Genomic DNA, 24575 nt, shown 5'->3' with positions numbered 1-24575 from the left:
CCGCCTGTCAAGGGCCTGACTGAAGCCGGGTGTGGAGGTGATGGCCCGGGCCAGCAGTGGGCTGACAAGTCCGAGCTAGCTCAAGAGTGTGCAGGGAAGCAATAGTGGGACTGCCTGACACTGAGCAGCCCCTCACAACCCCACAGCATGGGCACCCCTCAAACTGGACGTCCTGGCCAGGAGGTGAGCCCCAGACACCACGATTAGCCCTGTACCCGTGGGGTGCTTTACGGACCTTAACAACCCCGTGCTGTGTTCCTGAGGAAATGGGTGCAGACAGGGAACTGCCGACCCCCCAGGCAGTTGGTGTAGAGACCCACGTCTTCCACTGGCACAGCCCGCACCCCAGGGACTGAGCGGAGACAGGGCGGAAGGCAGGGTTTTTCTGTCTGGACACCGGGGCGGGGGGGCAGGGGACTAAGGTAGGAAGGACTTGGGAAGGAACTGTCCTCTCCTCAACACCTACTCTGCTCTGGGTCACAAGCCTGCGAAGGGGCAGGACCAGGAGCCCCAGTGTCACGGAGGTGAGGAAACTGAGACTCAGAGATAAAGGACATGGCCATGTCATGCAGCCAGCTGGTGCCACAGCCGGCCAAGCCTAGGTCTGCTACATCCCGGAAGAGAAGCCTGCTGCCTGCGCTGCCTGGGCACTGGCTTGCCAGGCCCCCCATGGTGTCAGCTTTCCCCACCCGTCTGCTCAGGCCACCCTGTGACAGCTGCCCAGCATGGAGATTAGTCACCCGGACACAACGCCTGATGCTAGTGTCACCCAGAAAACAAAAGGCCACAGTCCATGTGGGGGAGGTGACGCTGGGCTCCCTGGGTCCTGCCTGCCAGACCTGCATGACAGCGAGGGCCGGGAGGGAGGTGGCTGGGACCCCCGAGTCACGACGCAGGGCAGCTATAGGTGCTCCCACAGAGCTCAGCCCCAGCCCTTGGGCAGCCCTGTCCACATCTGTGAGGGACTGCTCAGCCAGCTGCTCAGGGGCAGGCCAGGCGGAGCCAGTACTGTGTGGCCATGTACCATGGGCCTCAGTTTCCCTGTTTGTCCAAGGGGAGTGTTAAACAGCTGACATTTACCACAGCTCTCCTGCTAGGCACCCACACCCCTAGGCCCCCAATGCCCCCTCCTCTGGATCTCATGCTTCCTGTTCCTCTGATCTCCACTGAAACCTCTGTCCTCTAGTCAGCAATGGCCTGACTCCTCACTTCCTATCTGCTGAGGCCTCTCCTAGGTCCGATTAGGAGCCCTGACCAGGCCTGGTGCCTTTTGTCATGGCCAGCTCTGTGCAATAGCTTTGCACTGAGTGCTGTCACCTTCAGCAACCACGCAGCACACGTAAAGGTCACTGCACTGGAGGAGACCCGCAGGGCTGATGCCCTGGCAAAGCAATGTGGCAAGGAGCTGGGGAAAGCCCAGCATACCCAAGAGGGCAGGCTGGGAAGGGGCTTGTGGGACCCCATCAACCTCCACTGGCTACCAAGGGCCTGATGCGGGCAGGCCGGGTGGGAGGACGACGGATGCCACTTGGGGCGACACGCTGGCGTGGGCTGTGCATCCCTGAGGCGTGGGGCAGCGGTGGCTGAGCCAGGCCTCCTGCTTGTGGGGTCAGCAGGCCCCAGTGCTTCCTTCAGCAGCTGCCAGCTAGAAAGGACTCCTGGCCTCTGGGCCAGACCCAGTACCAACTGCACCAGATGCCAGCCGCAAGCAGAGACAAAGCTCTTTGGAATCCTGTGTCTGCCATTGCTACCTGGGCTGACCGACTAACTTTCTGAGTCTCCACCTGCTCATGTGCAAAATGAGGACCACACCACCTGGCTCTGAAGCTGGCACCTCAGACACCCAAGCCCCGTCCCAACAGACCCCAGGGCCTGTGGTTGTGGCACCTCCTGGGGTTTGTCTGCCCACGCGGGGCTGGGAACCCAGAACAGGAAGCAGGAGTGCCCAGGGTGCCCACCACTCACACAAGAGGAACAGAGCCTGACAGCCTGTGCCACCTGGGTGTCCGCTCAAGCTCGGGTGCCCTCTGCCCCTGGTGCCAGGCCGGCCCGGGACTGCCCTGCCCACGGAGCTCAGCCTGTGGGGCCCAGCCACGGGTAGGATGATGAAGGCTGGGTAGAGCAGTGACCTCACTTCCAGCATTCCCAGAGCAAGGGCCTCAGCTACTCCCCAGGGGCCTGACTCCCCGGCCTCTAACCACTGCAGGAATCCTTCCCCAAACAAGACAAAGGACAAAAGCGTAGGGGGAGCAGGTGGGCCACAATGGAGCAGTCCCGAAAGAGGTTCCTTTCAGGGTCTGCCCCAGCCAGGGTGGTGGCAGGAGCTCGGCCAGACCCTCTCCTTCCCCCCAGCCGCAGGGCCTGCAGGGCAAGGCCACCCAACCCTTTCCCCACTTGGAGCAGAGGCAGGAAGGGAAGGAGCCCCCTTGACCTGATCTGAAAGGCAGGGCGCTGGCGGGAGGTGGGTGAGCAGGTGGGCCTGCCGGCAGCTCTGGCTCCCTCTGCACTGCGCTGCTGCTGGCCTGTGCTGAGCAAGTCCTAGTTTGGAGAGTGGCTTCAGCGGCGGCTGGGCCCTCCCCTCCCCTGCCACCCGCCTCCCCCTGCCTGAGACAGCCGTTATGAAAATAGCCCACTGGTAACTGACTGCACTTCCTCTCCCAGCAGCAGCGCCTGGCCCGGCCCGGCACACACGGTGAGAGCCTGGCCTCCTGCTCCTCTTCCCCAGGTCCGAGCCAGGCCCAGGGCAATGGCCCAGTCAGAGGCCTCCCCTCCCTCCCTCCCAGTCTAGCCGCGCCTCTGCAGGACTCCAGTGACAGGGTCTGAGGAGGAGCAGTGGGTTGGGGCCCCTAACATGGTGCCCTCCATAACCCTCACCAGGCAGGTTTTCTGGGGTCTGGAGGCCGAGAATCGAGAAGCACGCTGGCTCCAGACAAAGCAACCACAAAAACAAGCAATGGATTCTGGAAGCCTTCCCCACACTATCAGGAGGCAGCACCCTGTGAGGCAGCCGACTGTCCCCCGCAGGCACACCCAGGCTCTTGGTGTCCCTGGGTCCGGCCAGCTCAGAGGGACTGTGCTGAGACTCCAGGGACCCTGCAGAGATGCCCTGGTTGGCGCCAAGCTGAAGGGTGCCGGGAAGCCAGCTCCCGCCGCAGGTGCTTGTCCAGCTGCAGTGCCGCCCCTAGCTGGCTCCACATCCTGCCCTGGATCCCGGGGTCCAAACGGCAGGTGTCAAACTCCCAGATCCCAGGACGCCTTTCCACTCTTCAAAATCACTGAAGTTCTAAAAGATTAGAACTTTGGGGGCCGGTAGCTATTCATATTTACCACATCCAAAACTAAAACAGAAGTTTAAAATTGTATTAACTTGTTTAAAAACAAGAAAACTATCACGTGTTACTCCACAGAACATATTCAGAAAAAAATAAGCCTTCTTTTCTGAAACAAGGTAGAGAAGAGCGGCATGGGCATGCTTTGTGAGCCTCTTTATCACCTGCCTTCCTAGAAGGTAGCTGGTTCTCTCGAGGCATCCATGCCTGCAGCTCCTCTGCTGTGAAGCACTGGAGAAAATGCCTCATGAGGTCTGCAGCTGGAGAAGGAAGGAAGAGCTTACCCACCTTTCCAGGTAATGGGTGTTCTTTGCTACCATGCCAAAAGGAGTGGTTTTTTTGGAGGCAGGGTCTTGCTACACAGTTCAGGCTGTCCTCAAACTCATGGCGATCCTCCTGCTTCAGCCTGAGGGCTGGGATGACAGGTGTGCACCACTATGCCTGGCTGACATTTTGAATTTTGTAGCATCAAGCACTAGTCACTGGAAAATGATGGTTTACTAACCTATGGGGATCCTCCAAATGCTGACACATTTCCTTACACAATAGCAAAAGATCCCATGAACCGTGGCCATTAATCTCACCAGAGACTTTCCAGTCCCGGGAAGCTGCCAGGCACTAAAAGGTGCACACAGGTTTCCAAATGCTCAACAAGTGTCCCTGAAGGTCTAAGAGCCTCAGCTCCTCAGGCTGGGCTTGGTGCAGACGGACCTCAGGATCCTGTACTCTTTCCACCCGACCGCTAAAACACCTCCAACTCAAAGGTCTGTGTGCCACACACGAGTGCAGAATGCACAGTCTCGCCGATGCCTCGGCGGGTGTGACAGGCAGCAGCTTCCCCCACTGCTTCGCAACGGCCACACCTTGAGAGGCCAGGTGCCTCAGGAAACACTTACGGTAACCGTCTAAGACACCCCAAGACCACACTTGAGAGCTACGCACTCTGAGGGGACTCAAAATCCTCCAGTGGGCAGCAACTCGCCATGCTGGGCTGGGACACAAAACCCTTCATGCTAAGTGTGCCATGTTACCTGTCCCCTGGTCTGACTGTGCCCGCTCACTGCGGGGCCTGCGCCTGAGCCCCTTCCCCACCTGCACCCGCACCCCCCGGCTTCTTTCGGTCCATGTGCCCAGGCTGCCGCTGAGTGGGGAGCGGCCAGGGAGGAAGGAACTGGGAATTCTGAGGGGGAGGGCAGAGCCTTGGGGAAGAGCAGGGCTTCCTCCCTGGGGACTCACAGCAGGGCTGGCCGCAGGCCCAGGCCACTTCTCTTTGTTGGGCACAGGGGATGGAAAGTGTTTTGTTTTGGTGGCCACCTTCCTCCTCTCTCCAGGAGATCCTAGGAGAGACAGCTGCAGCCCTTTCTGGGCTGGGAGTTATCATCCAGCCCACACTGTCTGTGCCTCCCTTATGAGACCTGGACAGCAGGACTGGACCTCACGAAGCCACAAGATGGTGGGGGAGGGAGGAAGCCCTGCCTCAGAGGCTGGGAGGCTGGGCCAGGACCCTAACTGAGCTTTGTTTCTTTTCTTTTTGGCAGTACTGAGTCAGGGCTGAACCCTGGGCCTCTGCTCTGGGTACACCCTCAGCCTTTCTTTTTTGGGGGGTACCAGGGATCGAACTCAGGTCCTTGCGCTTGCGGGGCAGGCGGCGGAACCACTGAGCTACATCCCTGGCCCAAGCTTTCTTATTTTTCTGAGATAGGATCTCACTGCATTGCCCAGGCTGGGCTCAAGCTCGAAACCCTCCTGCCTCAGCCTCTAGAGTGCTAGGGTTACATGTATGTGCCACCACAACTGGGCCTAAGTACACTCCTTGATGAAAAGACCCAAGTGTCTCCTTCATATCCTGGGCCCCTGTCTCAGGGTCTGGCCCTGCTAGGCCCTGGAGAGAAGAGTGTGGAATGAATGGCTGACCAACTCATTCCTTTAAACTCTCCCTTCAAAACAGAAGGGAAAAAATGGAAACAAAGCTTTTGTACATAGGGAGGGGAGGGGCCTTCGGAGGGTGGGGTAAAATAAAATTTATTTTAAAAAATAAAATAAAAATAAATAAACTTTCCCTTCAACCATCTCTCCTGCCTCGGAGCTCATCCAAAAGCCTCGACTTCTAGGGCATTGGCTCCCCACTATTGGCCAGCACCACCCTGGGTCCACCAGCCGGGCCTCCCAGCTTCCTCTCCTGTCTAGTGGTTCTGTGTTGGTAGTTTTCTTGAAACAGGGTCTCACTCTGTACCCCAGACTGGCCTCAAACTCCTGGCCATCCTTCTGCCTCAGCCTCCCGAGTGCTGGGATTGCAGGTGTGTCACCATGCCCGGCTCACTTCTATGGTTCTTCTATTTTATTTGACACATCCTACTCAGCCACTGACTGTTCTAAATGTTTTACAAATATTTTTTTCTTGGTACCGGAGATTGAACTCAGGACCTTGTGCTTGGGAGGCAGGATTCAGAACCACTGAGCTAAGTCTCCGGCCCTTTTTTTCAAATATTAACCTATTATTCCTCATTAAACTAACAGTTGGTATTACTATCCCTGCTTCCTGAATCCTCCCTTTAGAGATGAGGAAACTGAGGCACGGGGCAGAGAAGCTGTGCCTTCGGCCAGGCAGCTGACTGACAGGAGCCCCTTTACCAGTGCACCCTGCAGTCCCCACACTTGAGGCCTGGGCCACTGCCTCTGGGCACAGCACCTGGGTCCAGTCCCCTCCGCTGGCTGAGGGGCTCTTCTCCCCTTCTCTCCACCAAGGGCTTCCCAGCCCCTCTAGGGCTCAGGCACCCTCTGGGTCTAGGGGCCCACAGCACTGGTTTGCAAGTCTGTCCCCCCAGCAGGCTGTGAGCCCCGGGGACCTCGGGTCGCTCCTGCCTCCCCGGGGACACAAGTGCCAGCACAGTGAGGACAGGAGGGTGAGCATCGGCAGCCTGGGCGGGGGGCAGAGCGGCAGCAGCGCCTGCCTGCCCTGGAGGCACACTGAAGCCAATGCCCGCAGGAACACGGAGCTCTCCCGCGCTTCTCTGGTGACGGTGGGAGCCCATGCCTGCCTTCTCCTGTGTCTGCAGCGTGCTGCCGGTCCCCATCTGCTGGGACAGGCATCCCCCTCATTCAAAATTAACTCCCCCTCTGCAGCCTCTGGCCCGGCCCCGCCTCGTGACTCCGTGTTACCACTTCTGCTGCCCAGGCTTCCCCAGGACAGCCCAGGGGCTGGGCACAAAGCACACATGGGGTTTCCGCTCCCTTTCAAGCAGGGGCTGTCAGCCAATCTGAGAAGCCTCAGGGAGCAAAGGCCCTGACCAGGGAGCAAAGGCTTTTACTCAAAGGCCGGGAGGCTCTGCCTGGACCAGCTCTGCGCCCTCAGGCTGCCCTGAGCCTGGATCTCACCTGACTGACGGCCTCTGCCCACCTGTCTTCCTCCTAGGCTTGCGCAGATACACATGCTGGTGACCAGGACCTGTGTGGAGAGGACGCGCAAGAAGCCTGATAACACAACAGTCTGTGAGATTGCATGCACCATGACAGACAGACAGCATCCCACCCACACAGCCATCAACAGGAGACTGGGCAAACCAGCAGCTCCACAAAGGAGTACTATACAGCAGTTAAAATGGATTTGATAGCAGCACAAGATCCTGAGTTCGATCCCCAGTATCAAAAAAAAAAAAAGAGAGAGAGATTTCTGCACAAAATGGATTTGATGAAACACATGTCTTAATGAAGATGGTCAAATCTCCAAACAACCTTGAGGGAAAAATCTAAATTCAGAATGATGCCTGCTACCTCTGTTATGGACCATATAGTACCATACATTGTTATAGATGCTACCTTGGTAGGAAAACTTTACAAACAGACACAAGAAAAGCAGACGGGAAGACTGTGGTTTTCTCTGGGGAGCAAGACACAGGGGCCTCCTCTACCTGAGGCTCACAGGGTGCAATGGTTAGAAGTGACCCAGCTCGAGCTGGGACTCTGTATTACTTTGTATACTATACCAACTGCAGAAGATGTCATCGTTTCAAAGATTCTCAAGAAATTTCTGAAGACTCCCAGAGGGAGAGCTGCTTCTTGGGGCAGTGCCTGCGCCTGCTTGTAACAGGCAGGCCACACCCGTATCTTAGGGGCAGGTGTCCCCGAGGCAGGGATGCCTTCCAGGGGTGTCCACGGGGGCTGGGCAGCAGGAACAAGCTTGCCCCCTCTCACAGCCACCCCCGCCAGCTCTGTGAAATGTCAGCGAGTCGGGGAAGGGGGCGGAGACAGGCAAGCTGTTAACCCGCAAGATGCTGGGCCGTGGGCGGCACGGGCCAGGCTCCCAGACAGCTATTTTGGCAGGTGCCAAGATGGGGCTCAGCTAGGCGGGCACAGCTCACAATCGGCGCCTGCCAGGAGCAGGGCAGGGAGCAGACCTCAGCAAACACAGGGATGGCACGCTGGGGCCACGGGTTCGGGCTCCTCCCCGGGCCACTGGCCACCCACTGACCACGGGGTGCCACCAGGGGCCCCCAGAACTCATCCTTTGGGCTCCAGTACCTATCAAGTGTAATAAAGGTCACAGCAGTGCTCCTGTATGCCAAGCCTGGTGGGGCAGCCCTGCAACAACGACTGCCAGCCCCAGACCCCTGAAGCCCAGCCTGCTCCTCCTGAAGCCAGAGGTCCCTTCCAGGCCCCTTCTTCGCCTCTGGTGGTTTGGGAATGCAGGATATGAGAAAGGAGTACTGCTAAGTAGGGCAGCCCGGGTTGTGGACAGATCTATGGGTTGGCCTTCATGATCCTGGGGCAGGGCCCTGACCTCTCTGAGCCTTGGTTTCATCTGTAAAATGGGCATCAACAGTGGGGTGTGGTGGCGCATGCCTGTAATCCCAACACTTGGGAGGCTGAGGCAGGAGGATCACCACGAGTTCAAGACCAGCTTGGGCAATACAGTGGGACTTTGTCTCAAAAAAACAAAAAATAAAATACAACAGAGGTCAAATCAACCATGATGCTGATGTGAAACTTCTATGGCATGGAGGGTCTACTGGCTGCTGGTACCTGTTCAAAGCTGGAAAAAGATGAGCAAGCAGTGCAGGGGACAGTGGGGGGGTCTCTTCTCAGTGCCCGTCTGCCCACCTTGCCCTGGGCCAGGGCCCTTGGTCTTACTCGGGCCAGTGCTCACCACTCAACTCTGTCGCTCGAGGGCCATCCAGGCAGGGGCAGAAAGGACAGGGGAATGGTGGCAGCCTGGACTTCTCCCACAGGCCCTGCTCCAAGCCAGAGGGCATAGGAAGCCCCATGTGCAGTGGATGCTCTCAGGGCGTCAGGGACAGCATGTGGAGCAGAGGCAGGGGCAAGGGTGGGCCAGGGGGGCTTCCTCAGGCAGAAGCAGATTGGAAGGTGCCAGGTGAGAATTTCTCTGAAAGCAGGTAGAGCTTGGGGTCCTCTGATGCGACCTGGGGAGCTTGGTGACCAGACGACCCCTCGCTAGCTGTGGGACTTCAGTGGAGTCAGGGCCGCCTCCCAGGGCCTCGGTCTTCAGGGACAGGAAGGTGTGGCACACACCTGGCTGCCATTCGACTGGCTCCACCCCTGCGGCCAGATATCAAGTAGCTCAGCAGCAGGAGAAGCATCTGGAGGCCACCTATCCCTGATGCTCCAAGTGACCAGCGGTCCTTCCAGATGGCAGCTGTCGCCCCCTTGTGTCGCTTCAGCAACACTGCGGGCCATCTCCGGGGTCAGTTCCAGGGGCCCAAAACTATTCTGCCTTTGTGGGTGCAGAAGGGACCTGGGTCCATTTCTTTTAGGGGCCAGTTCAGCCCTGGGGTCAAGGCTGGCTAACTCCTCACTGACCTGTTTGGGGGTCGCGGGGGAGGCCCCTGAGGATGAAGACTGCTGGCCTATCTCGCTCTCGCAGCCCCAGCTGCCCAGGGCTCAGCCACCTCTGAGCAGGGGTTATCAGGCCTTGCACTGGGAGGACATCCACTCTCATGTTCTTGTGCCAGCTGAAAATTCTGAGCAGCTCCCCATACTGGGATTTTTTTTTTTTTTTTGAGACAGGGTCTCGGTTCTGTAGCTCAGGCTGGCCTCAAACTCACAGCAATCCTCCTGCCTCAGCCTCCTGAGTGCTGGGACTTGACTTTTTTGGAGTGTAGGACAGAGACTGACAGGAACCACCCATCCCCTCCCTGATCTGCAACCAGAGCCTCTGGTCCGGGTGGCAGTGGACAGAGACCAGGAGAATCCTAGCCTCGGTTCCCAACCTGGCCAGTGCCGCACTCTGGCACAGGGCCTGGTGTGGAGCAAACAGTGACACGCACATGGCTCAGCCACTGAGGCCCCTTTCTCTTTCCCCAACTGGCTGGAATCCAAGGACTCAAGCAGGCACGGCCTCCCTGGGCCCCCACAGAGGCTCCTTTGGCTCCCAGACACCCTGGCGCCACAAACAGTGCTCTTGCCTCTGAATGAGAGGCATCCCTCACCGCGTCCCTCCCCATTCACTGCCAAACCAACCCAAACAGGGGCTGCTTCTGCGAAGGCTGCCGGTGGTGGCTCCCTGCGCCAGCCTTGCCGGCATAACCATGCTCACGGGGCCTCCCTGCGGCGTGGGGTCTAAATGAGACCCATTGTCTCCAACTCGTTCCACAGGTGTGTCCCCTGCTCTCTGGGAGCTTATGACTGAGCCTGAAGGGCAGGGGACAGGACAGCAGAGCAGGTTCAGGCTCCCAGGGGCTCCAACTGCAAAAGCACCTTGTGTCTGAATATGGAGGTGCCAGGTAATTTCTGATGCCCCTGGGATATAAAACCAGCTAATCCACCAATTACAACCTGCCCGGATCGGACTGCTGGGACCAAGCCAGAGGCTCCCTGAGTCCTTCCTCCCCAGCCGGGCCTGGAACAGGAGGAGCCTGACCAACCTTAGACCCAGGCAACCTGAGGGTGAAGGTCCTGCCCTCCTGGGGCAGGGCAGAGAAGCAGATGCCTGGGGGGCCTACACCTCCTCCAGCTCCCTCTCCCCCTGGGAGAGGCCAATGCTTCCTATCAAGAAGTAAGGTGGGCTGGAAGACTCCAGGAGCTGGGGAGGATCGCAGCTCAGCTTTGTGTCTCACTGGGCTAAAAAAAGGGAGATGGCAAAGCGCCCTCCAGATTCCCAGAATGGTGCCAGCTGGAGGGGGCGGAGATCGGCTTTGAGGAAAAGGCTCTTGAAGGAAGATGCCACAGACCATTCTTTCTCCTGGACCAGGGATGGCAAGCGTGTGGCCCGTGTGCCATCACAACTCTAGCCAAGGTCACACAGACACTGGTTACTGTTCACAGAGGTCTCCCAGTGAACTGAGATTTGAGTGCAGACTTCAACACAGCTGTAGCAGCCACCACCGATCTGTTATCCAGGACCCTCCCTTCCAGCCACTGCCCATCTCCTTCCCAGGCCACTCAGCCCTGAGGTTTGAGGGGTGGATGTCCAGGGAGAAGCCAGAGCTTGGTTATGGCTGGGTGAGGCACCTGGGGAAGGTGGTGGGGTCGGCTGAGGACTTCTCCAGAGGTGACAGGACCGAGTAAGCAGCATTAAAGAGGGCACAGCCCAGAGAAGGGCCACTGCTCCAAACGTCTACCCCTGCTACCTGGCCATCGAGGGAAGGAGGCCAGCCCCAGTGGGACCGATTCTGGGCTGCCAGGAAGCACCACAGCCACGTTCTCAGAATGGCGGGGGGGGGGGGGCAGCCTTCCCTGGGTCCAGAGATGCTCTTTGGCTTTCTTCTCACTAGGCCTCCAATCCCAGGGGTGGAATTCTGTGCTTCTCAAACCCAGCCACACAGCACAATCATCTGGGAAACTCTAAAGAAAAGGGCCAGGCCCCACCTCCAGATCTGAACCCCTCAAAGCTCCCCAGGCCCCTGTGATGTTCCATTTGGGATCCTGGTGTAGAGAAAGGGCTGTGGATTTTTTTTCAGACCACTTTGAGTTCAAACGCTGTCTCTGCCTCGTATTTGCTACGTGACTCTGGGCGAATTGCTGTTCTCTCTGACCTTGTGTCTTTTTCATCTATAAAAATGGAGAAATAACACCTATCCTGTTTTAGAGAATTATGTAAAGGTACCTGTCAGTTCTCTTGCCTCTTGCTCTTCCTCCTGAATGTGCCTAGGCTCGTCCCAACAGGCACAAACCTGTGCCCTTCACAAACGGGCACAGCCACAGGTCACAAGCGCCCGACACTCTGTGCTCTGTGGGCAGCGACAGGAAGCCTCCAGCAGCCCCTCCCTCCCCTCCGGAGCCTATGAGGACTGGAGGCTACATCCTGCAAGGCTGTGTGTAAACTGCTCCATCTTGCAGGGCTGTGGGTGACAAAAACAGAAGCCCTGGGAGCTTTACTGCCTGCCCTGTTTTATGTGACATTGATGGCTGAGTGGCTTCACAAAAGCACACAGAGCTCCATCTGCCAGGGTGAGGAGCCAGATCCCCACGTGGGGTGGCTGTGCGACACACTGCAGGTGTAAAGAACAGGGTTAAGGGCATGCTGACCCCCACAACAGGAGAGAACTGAACAGGTTACTGGTAGGGAAAGTCCACCCTAGGAAAGGACCAGGTGAGCCCAGGAGGGGCCCCATGCCCCGAAGCCTGGGCAGCTGCAGAAAGGGGAGATGGAGGCCTGGGGCAGAGTCTTCAGGGAGAGTCGGGTCTTTGGCTGATCGGCTGCAAGCTCCTCAGGTAGAAAGCTCAGAGAAGCAGGTGCAGGGCTCCTCGTTGGCCCCTTCGCTCACACCAGGGCATGAGAGCAGGCATTGGCCGGCACCCAAGACCAGCACACAGCCATGAACTGCCTGCCCTCAACCTGTCCACTCCCTCCTCACCAGTCCTCTCCAAACTCTGTCACGGGCACAATATGGTGACAGCTGGAGTGCTGGGGGGGGGGGGGCTGGAGCGGCCACAAATTCCTGCCTACACCTTACTTCACCCCTTTCCCTTCCCAACAAGGACTGGAAGGAGGCAAGAGGATAACTGCCTTGTGGAGGGAAACGCTGGGCTCGCCCCCGAACTAAGCGCCAGGTGGTGCAGGTGTCCCAGCATCCCCAACTCCGAAGAGAAGCTTAAAAGGTCGAGCAATGAACTCAGTGGCCAGTGCTCCGGGCACAACCTGGCAGTATCAACGGGGCCGTCTACCAGATGCCAAGCAGTTCAGCAGCAAAGGGGTCCCGCACAAGCCCAGTGGCAGCGTGTCCCTCGGCTCACTGGAGCCAGACGTTCAGCGAGGCCCTGTTCTACCGGGTCAAGACGGGGTGGGTGCCCACGCGTGGGACTCTGCTGGTGCCAGGGGTGGGTGATTCTGCTGGAAGCTGCCCTGCACGGTACTTAGCTGAGGCGCCGGGTCCAGAGAATGACCCGGCTCTCGTGCTGTGGGGACCAGGAGTCCGCGCCCAGGTGCTGGGGTGACCACCGCCGGAGCCAACGCCAGCAGCACCCGTCCCGCCGGTGCCGGGCCACCTCGCCCCGGGCCGGATCCCGCCGCCGCCGCCGCCGCCGCCGCCGCCCCCGCGCCCGCTCACCTGTGCCCGAAGAGCCGCAGCCCCGGGAAGCGCCGCTTGCTGAGGCGCCGCGGCGTCTTGTCCAGCTCGGGACCCGCGTCGCGCTCGGAGCCGCTGGACGAGGCGGAAGCCGACTCGGAGTCGCTGCTCCGGGCCTCGGGGCTGCCGTCCCGCGGCTCCATCCGGCCCTAGCCCCGGCCGGCGGCGGGCCCGCGGGAGACGCCCATGCCGGGCCAGCGGCCGGGCTCAGCACGCCCGCCCCGCACCGCCCGCCGCGGCCATGGCGCGCGCTCGCTCCGCCCGCCCCGCGCCGCGCGCCCCCGCGCCCCACGCCCAGGTGCCCGGGAAGCGGCCGCCGCCGCTCCAGGAAGTGCCGCCAGCCGCGGCCGCAGGACCCCGCATAGCTGGCCGGGCCGTTGCCTGCCGGCCGCCGAGCACGCCCCCTCGGCCGGCGGCGGCACCCTGCCCACAGCGCCCTCTGCCGGCCGCGGCCCGCCAGGCGTCGGGGCGGAGTCTCGGGTGGGCGGGGAGAGCGAGGCCCCGCCCCAGGCCGCGCCGGCCCGCCAGGACCGAACAGGTTTCCTGGTGTGACGCTTGCTGCGAGCACCCAGATGCAGCCTCGTCCTCCCCTTACCCTTACCCACGAACAACCTGTGTGCTCACAAGTGTACACCCGCGAGGGCGGCTGTCACTACCTCCTCTCCCCCCTCCGCAAGGGATCTACTGCTTTCTCACACGCCTGCGCCCACGCAGCCACCCGGCCAATCTCCACCGTGCTCTCCTGCTCTCCCGGCTCCCACCCACGGAGGAAGGTCGCACTGGGTTCCCCCCCCACACACAGGCGCACATGTTCCACCTGGCCTCCAGCAGTCAGCGACCAAAGTCACTTATGGCCCTCACACACACCCACCAAGAAGTGACACGTTTCTCAAAGTCATCTTCATTCCTGACACGTGGGCGTTTCCTGGCGCACTGTCCAAGGGCACCTCTCGATCTCATGCTAGAGGAATTAATGACCTGAACATCTCTTACACAAATACACTTTTTTTTTTGAGACAGGATCTTACTATGGAGCCCAGGCTGACCTAGAACTGGAGGCGATCCTTCTGCCCCAGTCCCGCCAGTGCTGGGATTGCAGGCGTGCACCACCTTCAAATACACACTCATAAGGACAAGTCACAGGGCACACACACATCCACATACCAAGCCACATAGGACAAGTACACTGTCTCCTACACATAGTAGCCCCTGGGCCAGGGTTACAGGGCCCCACCCCTTACACACACACACACACACACACACATACACACACTCACCCAGAGATGTACCTCATATGCACACCCAAACACCCTCCCAAAGGCAGCAGAGGTTGTCCCCCTCCAGAGATGAGAGCAATTGGAACCAGAACCATCGCCTGTGAGGACATGGCCACCGCATACACTTGGGAATCCACAGCCCAGTACCTTGAGAACCCCTCCAAGCTGACAGGGCCAGGAAGCTGGGGACCATGGTCTCCTCCTCCCCAAACCCTGCCACTTTGATGCCCAGCCTGCTGCCTGGTGTTTCAGTTTGCACTGCATTCTGCAAAGCCACATCCTATCACCTTCACTTTCACCCTCTTGGTTCTGGCAGCCCATTTTCCAGCCTGGGTCAGCCACAGAGAGCCTAGGCTGCTATCAGGGGACAAGGGACCAGCCGGCAAGCCTGTGATTGAGAGATCCCAGCATCCAGAGGCCCGGCACCGCTTGGAACGCCCTTCCAGTCTCCTGTGGGCCAGGACATGGGCTGAGTGTCGAGGAGGGGCCCCCAGCCTTTCAGCCAGCAGCTGAGGCCAGGCTGGTTGGAGGAGGGCAGAGGCATCCTAAGGGCCTGACCCCGGCCTCCGGAGTAAGCGGTTCCGCTGGGGAGGTTTCCCAATGGCTCCCATGCCAGATCGGAGGGAAGAGCCCAGAAGCTGCTGAAGCGACCTTGCACTGGTTTGGAAACTGTCAGCTTGAACGCCACTCTCTTTGGAGTGGGGGTCCCGTCCCCAGACCCCCCTTCTGTCAGTGAGCCCCACCCACCACCACACTCTCCGTATCAGAGTGCCCTTCGCCCTGCCAGGAACCCCCCTGTACCCCCGGGCCTGCACAGAGTTGCTACATAACGGACCCGCGAGCTTCACTTCTGTCCCCTCCACACACACCCAAGGTTCAGGTCTGCAGTGGGACGAGGTCCCCATACCCAGCCCCAGGACACCCTTGTACCTACTGTGTCTGGGGAGCCTCGGCTGGGATCTGTGGCACGTCCCAGGAGCGGTAGCGCCACATCTGCCTCAGTGGCCCTGGCAGCTCCCGTGCTTCTGTCCCGGGCACCTCTGCGGGGCCCAGAGCTGCGGCTGCATCGCGGTCTCCCCCCGCACTGCCGCCGGCCCCCAGTGCGCTCATCCTGCCCAGCGACTCTCTTCCTCTTTCGGCACTTCCTGACCCGGAGTGGGGGGGGGGCCCCTGCTAGAGGCCGGCCAGTGGCCCAAACAGGGGACGGGGGGCTCGGAGGCGCCTTCCGTTGGCTGGGGCAGGAGGCGGGGGGGGGGGGCAGGAGCTATGTGGGAGGGCAAGGAGCAGGTGGGGACAAGCCTAGCCCAGCCTCCAGGAGACAGCCCGAGTCAGAGGCTGCCAGGCAGCCACTGGGCCTGTCTGGGCTGGGCCCCGCACTGGGCTCAGTCTGGCTTTCCTCTGCACTTAACCTCTCCCATTTTCTTTTCTTTTTCTTTCCTTTTTTTTGAGACAGGGTCCCACTGTGTAGCCCAGGTTGGCCTTGAACTCAGAGCACTCCTCCTGCCTCAGCCTCCCGAGTGCTGGGATCACAGGTGTTGGCCACCACTCCCAGCAAGCTTTCTGCTTTTCACCTCCTGGTCCCTCTGAGACCCTTGCTGCATTGACAATCCCCCATACTGGCTGGGGATGTCCTCAGACACGCAACTGTCTCTCCTTAGCACCTCTGCGTGCGTCACACCATCCAACATAGGGTCGGGTACACAGGACAGTGGTGTTGGGAAAAGAAACAGGATGGAGTCCAAAGGTGGGAGTTCACGTCCTTTTTCTCATTTCCCAGCTGTGCGGCCCGGGTCAGGTCATAAACCTCTCTGAGTCACCTTACATTGTTTCTGGAATAAGGTAAGGTAAAAACACGCACAGCGGTGAATACCTGTGTCAGGGGGCTTTCTGTGCTTCCGTTTTCTCATCCATAAAATGGAACAATAATGCAAATTTATGAAAGTGTACATAGATGAAATAAGAGGTGTGGGCCGGATGTGGTGGTGCACACCTGCCATCCCAGCCCTCGGGAGACTGAGACAGAAGGATCTCAGAGAGTTCAAGACCAGCCTGGGCTACATCATGAGAACCTGTCTTTAAAAAAAAAAGGCAAAAGGAGTTACAAGTTAGTATATTTAATACTCATTCCCTGGGCCCCATCCCAGCACTGCAAATAAATAAATAAATAACTATCTCCCATAAGCATTTGATGGGAGACACACACACACACACACACACACACACACACACACGCACACATGCACACACAAATAAAATACTCATTGAGTTCAAGGCCAACCTGGGCAGCTTAGTGAGAGCTTGTCTCAAAATAAAATAAAAAGGGCCTGGATGTAGGTGGGTATTGGAGAGCGTGCCCAGCCAAATGTGGAGGGTTAGGGAAAGAGTCGGGGAGTCTGGGAGGGTCTAAGGAGGAGACATTTGAGAACAGGTCTCGATGAATCAAGAGTCAAGGTGAGCCAGGAGGGTACAGGATGCTGCCCAGCAGTAGAGGCCAGCGAGACCACAGAACAGGAGCAGCGCAATGTGACAAGAGGTGGCCGGATTTTGCTGGTGAGGTCCCCGTGGGCACCAGGCACAAGGTGCATTCTCCCTCTATCCCTGGGTTGGTCTGGCAGGACAGCATCCTGTCCCTAATCACACTGCTCTAGAGTGGGCTCTTTGCTTGCGTGTGGGTTTGGCACTCCAGGGAGGGCAAAGTCAGCTGAGTTTCACCCACATTTATGCTACAGAACCTGCGGGCACAGGGTGTACTCGGTGCCCTCCTCCGACCCTTGGAAGCCTCCATCTGCTGCAGAATCACCTTTGTGAACCATGTGACTGGAACAGAGTGCTTCTCAGTAGCTTGTTTCATAAATGCATGCTGTGTGATGAATAATTAATACTCAGTCACAATAAACAATACTTAATATTTCTTAGATACTTCTGTACCAGCTCTTTACTGAATGCATAATTAGCTCATCAAACCCTTCAGTAACCCCAGGAGGTAGAGGTTGTTATTTTCCTCCTTTTACACGGGGAAACTGAGGCATGAAGCTGCTAAGCTTTCTAGTTTTGTGTGTGCATGTGGTGCTAGGAATTGAACTCAGGGTCTTGGGCATGCTAGGCAAGGCTGCTGCTACTGAGCTTCACTTCCAGCTCTGGAATTGAGAATCTGTTTTTGTTTGTTTCTTTCTTCTTTTTTTTGGTACCAGGGATCGAACTCAGGACCTTTCGGTTGTGAGGCAGGCAGTGGAACCACTGAGCAAAATCCCTGGCCCTGTTTCGTTTTTTGAGACAGGGTCTCAATCTGCAGTTCGGTCTGGCTTTGAACTCTCTATGTAGTCCAGGCTGACCTTCAATTTGTGGCGATCCTCCTGCCTCAGCCTCCCAAGTGCTGAAATTATAGGCCTGTGCCACCACACCCGGCTGGAATTAATAGGCCCGTAATCCCAGCAGTGGGAGACTGAGGCAGGATTGGAGTTTAGCTGGGGCAATTTAGTGACTTTAACTCTGTCTCAAAAGAAAAAAAATTTAAAAAGGATGTGGGCTGCAGCTCGGCGCATCAGGCCTAGAACCTCTTTCCTTCCACCCATCATCTCTCGCATCCCTCGAGGTGGGAGCTGTGCGCTGTGGCCCCCAGACTCTCTCCGCAGCCAGGCCAAGGTTGGCTCGGGAAGGAGGTGGTGGCAGCGCCCGGCCTTCCTCTCCCAGGCTTCTCCAGAAGCTCAGCAGAGGAAGTGGGGCTGGGCTTGTTTTCCATCCGAGGCTCTGGTAGTCTTGAGCCACACAGGGGAGGAAATGGGCTCCTGCAGGGGAAGCCAGGCGGGCGGGAGGCTTGGAGACAGAGCTGCTGGGCCTGTGGGATGGGGCCACCCTGGGCTTGGACCCTTGGAGCCGTCAGTGACAGCTCTGCTTTCCGGGTGGGCTGGGGAGGACTGGAAGGGGCAGGTGCCCAGGGTGGGGAGGACGCCCTTGGCCGCTCCTGGGACAGCACGGGCCAGCGCTGGGGAGCTGGGGACCCCTCAGGATCCACCCAGGCACACAGAAGAAGAAGAATCTGGGTAAGAAAATTATTCTGGGCTTTGCTGAGGCCCCAGAGCGGGAAGTGTTCTACTTTCCGTGGCCTGGATGAGCACGTGGGGCCCGGGAAAAGAAGTGGACCAGGCCGCCGAAGACTCAACCGCAACGTGGACATCCCGTGCTCCCACACCCACCCGGCCTGCCTCCTTGGCGCAACCTTCAGGGCTCCTCTTGTTTTCTGGCCTCTTGCTCCAGGCTTTCCCTGCAGAGATTTTCTCTCCATTTATACCATGCCAGGGCCTGCTTCATAGTAGGTGTTCAATAAATATTTCTTCCTTCTTTTCCTTTCTCTCTCTCTCTTTTTTTTGGTAGTGCTGGGGATAGAACCCAAGGCCTCTACACTGAGCTGCATCCACAGCCTCTTACAGTTTTTATTTTGCAAAAAAGTCTCTCTTAGTCACTAAGTAGCCCAGGGCTAGGCTTGGACTCTGGATCCTCCTGCCTCAGCCTCCCAGAGTGCTGGGATTATAGCCTTGCACCATCACACCCAGCAGAATCACCATCTTTCAAACCCCAGCTCAAGTAAAGGAGTTGGGAAGGTGAGAAGAGCCCTAGACTCAGTCCATTAGCTCATGTTCCAGCCCTTGCTGTGTGACTCTGGGCTAGTCACTAACCTCTCTGGTTGGACCATCACAGATGACTTCTAAGATTTCCTCTACCGCATCAGTTTCATTTGAATTTCTTCCCTTATCTCCAGGGTTTCATTCATTCATATGACAATTATTTTGTAAGTACCTAAGTGTTAAATACTGAATCAGCATCTATCCCATGGATGCTTTTGTTCTTAGGAATACAGTATCATTTTATTTGTACACATCAGTCTTTTTTTCTTTTTCTTTTTGGTACCGGACATCGAACTCGGGTCCTTGCGCTTGCGCAGCAGGTGGCGAAACCACTGAGCTAAATCCTTGGCCTCGTACACATCAGTCTTGTCTCCTTACAAGATTCCTTTTTTTTTTTTTTGCCTGTTCAGTACTGGCAATTGACCCAGGGCCCTCCACATGCTAGGCAAATGCTCTACCTCTAAGCTACACCTCCAGCCCTTTTTAAAACAAATGTATTTTAAGATGGGGTCTTGCTAAGTTGTCCAGGCTGACCTCAAACTTGCCATCCTTCTGCCTCAGCCTCCTGAGTAGTTGGGATTCCAGGCCTGCGCCACCGTACCCAGCTCACTTACAAGATTTTCGAACCCATCTTGTCCTCAATCAGTGCCCTGGACACTGTGTTGCGTGTCCTGTGACTCCCAGGGACACTGAAATGGGTTGAATCTAAGTGTCCCAAGCGCTGAGCAGGGGGAGGAAACCGACTTCCTGTTTGCACAAGTAGCTGCGGTCCTTCCCCAGCAGCTAAGCCCGAGCCACTGCGGCCCTGCTGGTCACTGCCCCGCCCAGCTGCTGGGGCTCTGCCCTGCCCCCAGAGACAGATGTGCCTGGGCCTGGTTGCAGGTGCTGGGGACAGTGACAGATGGAGATGGGGTTAGGGCCCTTCTGGTGGCCTCACTGAAGCCTGACTGGGGGGGGGGGGTTTGGAGGAGGGGCTGGGGACCCTCTTCCTGTGGGATGGGAGGTCACAGGTCTAGCGCTCAGCGGTGCTGCTACAAACCTCTCTCTGAAGCTGCTCTTCAGCACCTGCCAGGCCCCTGGAAACTTCTTTTTGTGCCCAGTGTGGTCTGTACCAAGCCCCCAGGGCGAGACCTGGGGATCATAAACCCTAACAGTATCATCCCAGCACTTGGGAGGCTGAGGCAGGAGGATCGCCTTGAGTGCAAGGCCACCTTGGGCTGTACAGTGAGTACACAGCCCAAAAGAGAGGTCTCTCAGGATGAAAGGCCAGGTTCCCAGAAGCCAGCAAGGTGAAAGGGCTTTGGAGTGAGACGGACCTGAGCCTGGACTGCAGCTCTCCTGCTTCTGGTCTGTGTGGTCCTAGCAAATCTCTTAAATTTTCTGACTCCGACTGGACGACCCCCACCCCCAGCACACCCCAGGGACTGCAAACACCTGTTCCAGCTGGCCCTCCCAGCTCCCCTTCTGGACACCCGCAGGGCTCACGCAGGGTGGAGGACGGAGCTCGGGGTCTATCCCAAGCCCCTTGTGTCCCATGAGGTCGTTGAAGCTGCCTCTGGGATCCTGGTCCTTGCATGTGCGCCTCCCGCTGGCCTGGCTGCCTCCGGACACTGCCCTGCCCAGCCTTTGGCTCCCAGGGTCCTGAGGGAAGGAAGGAGTTCCGGCACGGCCTGGCCCCGCCCTTGCAAAGGAAGGAGAATGGACGGACCCCCGCTTCCGGCTTCCTCTGTCAGCACCCCCACCCCCCAGCTCAGCTCTCTGCCCCCGGTTTTTGCATTTTTAATTCGGGACAGAATGTGATCTCTTACAGTTCCTTGCATTATTCTGTTGCTATTTAAATTACAAATCGGCCCCATCTCCCTGTCACTCTTGGGTTATTTTTAGCTTCTGGTAAATAGCAGCAGAGAGTAGGATCAGGTGCCCCTCCCTCGAGGAGCCATGTCCCCGCTGCCCTGCCGCCATGCCGATCGCCCGAGGGGGCGCTCCCCGACCCACCCTCTGAGGGCTGGAGAGAGCAGGGTGAGGACAGCGTGCTGGGGTGTCTTTGCTTCGTCTCCTTGAGCTTTGTGTTCCCCAGGGCTTTGTCACCCAGGGACAGTTCCACCACCAAGCCTTTATGGATGTCCCCATCTCCTGAGGGGCACTTTTGTCCTGTTATCCAGGACAAAGAAATCTAACTTATGTTTCACTCCTTTTTGAGACAGGGTTTCCTACATAGCCCAGACTGGCCTTGAACTCCAGGAGATCCTCCTGCCTCAGCCTTCTGAATGCAGGGAGGAGCAGGACTGGAATTCGAATTCAAGTCCCAGTGACTCAGAAAACCTGTGCACATGGGCCCCGATGCAGATGTTTGTCTTGGGGAATGTGGCCGCCAGTGTGCCCCTCCATGCCCAGGAGGGTTCCTGATGCCACTGTAAGCTTGTCCCCTCAGGTTTGTCCTGTCCTGTCTCCTGTGTCAAGGCTTGGCAAACCCTAACTCTGGGGCCAGATCTGGCCTGCTGCCTGTTTGTGTAGGGCCCGGGAGCTGCAAATGGTCCTACATTTTGAAACCACTGGAATAAAGCAAAGGAGTCATACTCTTTGACTGTGAAAGTTCAGTGTCTACAAATCAAGTTTTCCGGAACCCAGGCGTACGAGTTGATTTACACGTGGTCCCTTCCTGCTTTTACCCAGAGACAGAGCCTTCGAGCTTCGACAGGGACCACAGGGCTTGCAAAGCCTAAAATATTTACTGTCTCGCCCTGGGTGGGACCACGCTTTTGGTGGGGGAAAGGGCCTCAGAGCCCTGTGGGGCCACAGGGAGTTCTCTCACCACTGACCTTTCCTCTGTCCAGAATTCTTTTCTCTCCCTTTGGCGTCTTCTCAGGTGAAACCAGTGGTTTCCAAGCCTGCTCAATATGAGTTACCTGGGAGAGGGTTACAGAGTTAAGAGGTCCACCCGAACCTGGACTGACTACCTGTAGGAGGATCTCCAGGCATAGGACTTAAGAACCCATTGTTTTGTTTGTTTGGTTTTGTTTTTTTGAGACAGGGTCTCACCATGTAGCTCAGGCTGGCCTCGAACTAGAACCTCCCGAGTCCTGGCATTGCAGGAATGCACCACCACACCAGGCTTCTCGAACGTGGCTCTGACAGGTGGTCTGGGACTTCCTCGAGTGTTTCAGGGGCACCTCCCACCCCAGCTTGGATCAGACCCAGAATCGAGGCCACTTCTGCCCTGCCCTTTATTTTGACCTATTGGAAACCAGGTCCCATTTAAACAAAGGAGGGCCCGTCCCCCTCGCTGCCTTCCCTTCCCCATCTTCTGGCCTTCTTGCCCTTCGACCCCACCCAGTCCTACTGCCCCTGTCCCTAGCTGTCTGCAGGCCCAGATCCGCCATCACTCCCTCTGCCTAGGGCAGCTGCTGGCGCTGCCCCAGCCCACACTGGCCCCTGGAGGGCGAGGGAACCTACTTCTCGGAAGCCCCCGAGCCCTCTGGCTGCCCTGCCCAGGTCTCCATGGTCCTTACTGACGTCAGAGGTGGCCCAGCCTCACCCCAATTCCGCTTCCACCCCTCACCCATGGAGTTTTGTGCCCCCGCGTGGCCGCCTAAAAGCCTTTTCTCTCTCTGAAGGGCTTTCAGCAGCTTTTCTTAGCAACTCTTCACAGCGGGGCGGGAGGTTGAGCCGTGGGCCGGAGCTGCCTGGAACTGGTGGGCGGAGGATGGGAAAAGGGCCACTGTGGGCCTGTGCTCCTGCCAGTCCCCGGGAGGCCTGGACAAGGACCAGCTCGGGAGCCATCGGACCTCTGGGCCTGCAGCCCCACAGGAGGGAAGCCCTGGCCACAGAGTCTAGCCTGTTCCGCTGGGGTCCTCTGGGCCCCCAGGGGCCTCTTCTGTCCTCCACCCAGGGGTCCCCTTGATGCCCCGTGCAGCTCTGGTGCTAGGACAGGCTCCTGGCTGGCCCCAGTGTGGGAACAGTGCCCTGCCAGTCTGTCCCACCCTGGGGCCCTGGCACAGGTGACCTGGTTCCTGTCATGCTCAGAGAAGAGCCACCACTTGGTTAGCTAGCACGCATCCTTGGGGATGAGACATCCCAAGTCTGGAGCCACCTGGGGGATCCCTGTCTGTGTGGCTACTTCCGTATGTGGGCAAAGCATTTTCCACACCAGCCCTTTAGGGATCTCTGCTCCTGGCCTTCCTAGCTTCTAATCCCTCCCCAGCTCCTGAGCCATCGCCAATCTTAGGTCAGCCCTTCAGGTTGTAAGAGAAGAACTGAAGCCCAGAGAGAGATGGAGTCCCACTGGAGGACACACAACAAGTCAACGGTAGAAATGAGAATGCGAACAGACTCCCAGACTCACATTACTTCCAGGATCCTGTGTTCTCTGCCTCATTCCGTGCTGGTCTTTCTGCTCCCCCACTCCCCCACCCACCCTTGCTGGGATGCGTGGTGCACTCTGAAGGGGCCTGGCGTACCCAGGATTCTCTGGATGTGAAGGCAGGGCCCACAGGACCCTAGCCTGACCCCTTGAACCTTGAGCACCCCAAGGGTGCTGGTGGCCAAGTCCCCTGTCCACCTCCCCCAAGCAATGGAGGCCCAATAGCCTCACAGCCGTGACAAATGCCCCGACCTTTAAGCTCCCCCGAGCTGGGCCCCAGGGAGCCAGGGCAGGCAGGACACACCCAGCACCCAAGGCTGTCTGCCCCACAACTTGAACTCTCCAAAGAGGCCAATAGCTTAAGGATTGGAGACGCCCTGGTCCCGGACGGGGCTCCTAAGGTGGTCACCCCAGGCGCTTCAAGGGCAGCTGTCCCAGTGAGACGGTGGGGGAGGGGGTCGTGCCGCTGCTCAGCATCCCTCTCTGCGCCCGGCCCACAGGCACGCCGCCCAGGTCCCAAAAGTGGCCTCGGGACCAACTCTAGCTGGACTTTCTCCCCAGGACCTTCGGGGCACAGGTGGGAGAGAGGGAGGCCGAAAATCCCTTTAAGATGTGGGGGGGACAGGGATGCCCCTTTCCTCTCCACCGTGGCTGCCAGGGGGAGCCCTCCGTGGGGGCGGACACGGGGAGGTGCCTCCCCATCCCTGGGCAGCAAGCAGGACGTCACCCCAAAGCCAGTGCCCGGCGCCGGGCAGCCCAAAGGGAGGCTGGCGAAGGGCTGTTGACCGAACCCGCGCCCCTCTTCCGGGCCCTTCTCAGCCGAGAGGTCCCGCGGTGTCGCGGCCACGTCTGGGGTCTGTCTTGGGCGCCGAGGCGCAGCGCGGCGCTAGGGACGCATGGGCACTAGGCGATCCCGCGCGGCACCAACGGGGCTCCCTCCGGCAGAGGACCTCGCTTCGGAGCCGGTGCCTTGCTTACCTGTAGGACACCTGCTTCCGGAGGTGCAGCTGGTGGAACCGCTCCTCCAGGAGGCCCGGAGCGGCCAGGCCCCGCGCGCCCTCGGGACGGGGCTGAGCCACCGACGCCTCGGCCTCGTCCTCGCGCCACCAGCGCCGCCGCACCGCGTCCCCCTCGGCCGGGTCCCTGCGCGGCCCCTCGGCCATCGCGCCGCGACTCGGGCGTCGGGGGCGCCGGCGGGGTGGGAAGCGGGGAGCCCGGACGACAGGTGCGGCGGCCCGGACGGGGTCCTCCGCGCCCCGAGTCCTCGCCGGGGTCGGGGCGCCCGGCGTGCGCTCCCCGGACGGCACGGAGGGACCCGAGTCCCAGCGCGCTCCTGCAGCCGCCGCGGCCGCGCGCACCGAAGTGGCCTTAGCGACACCGCCGGCCCGCGGGGTACGGGGAGGGCGCCGCCAGCCGGGCCGGGGCGCCGGGAGCGAGCCCGGCAGGCACGGCTGCTGGGCCCCGCG

General features: G+C 58.8%; 1 protein-coding gene across 11 annotated transcripts in view; it reads right to left on the bottom strand.

Annotated features, from left to right (window-relative positions):
* Dgkz (diacylglycerol kinase zeta) overlaps positions 1-24575 on the bottom strand; it is a 36322-nt gene extending 11747 nt beyond the window's left edge. For 2 of the 11 annotated variants that reach the window (XM_013074868.3, XM_087205054.1), the window contains exon 1: positions 15062-15252. In XM_013074868.3, coding sequence (XP_012930322.2) covers positions 15062-15237 — 176 coding nt within the window. In that variant the 5' untranslated portion in view covers positions 15238-15252. Of the gene's footprint in view, positions 1-11388; positions 11518-12832; positions 13202-15057; positions 15253-24087 lie in introns of those variants that run through there. The other 9 variants (XM_004851928.4, XM_087205058.1, XM_087205056.1 and 6 more) reach the window with 7 other exon arrangements.

The sequence above is a fragment of the Heterocephalus glaber genome, unplaced genomic scaffold (assembly GCF_053883595.1).
Source record: "Heterocephalus glaber isolate CG9 unplaced genomic scaffold, H.glaber_assembly_v1.0 deba00000594, whole genome shotgun sequence".
In the NCBI taxonomy this organism is placed as follows: Eukaryota; Metazoa; Chordata; class Mammalia; order Rodentia; family Bathyergidae; genus Heterocephalus; species Heterocephalus glaber.
Note: the sequence above shows the minus strand (reverse complement) of the source record. Positions and strands in the feature narration are given on the sequence as shown.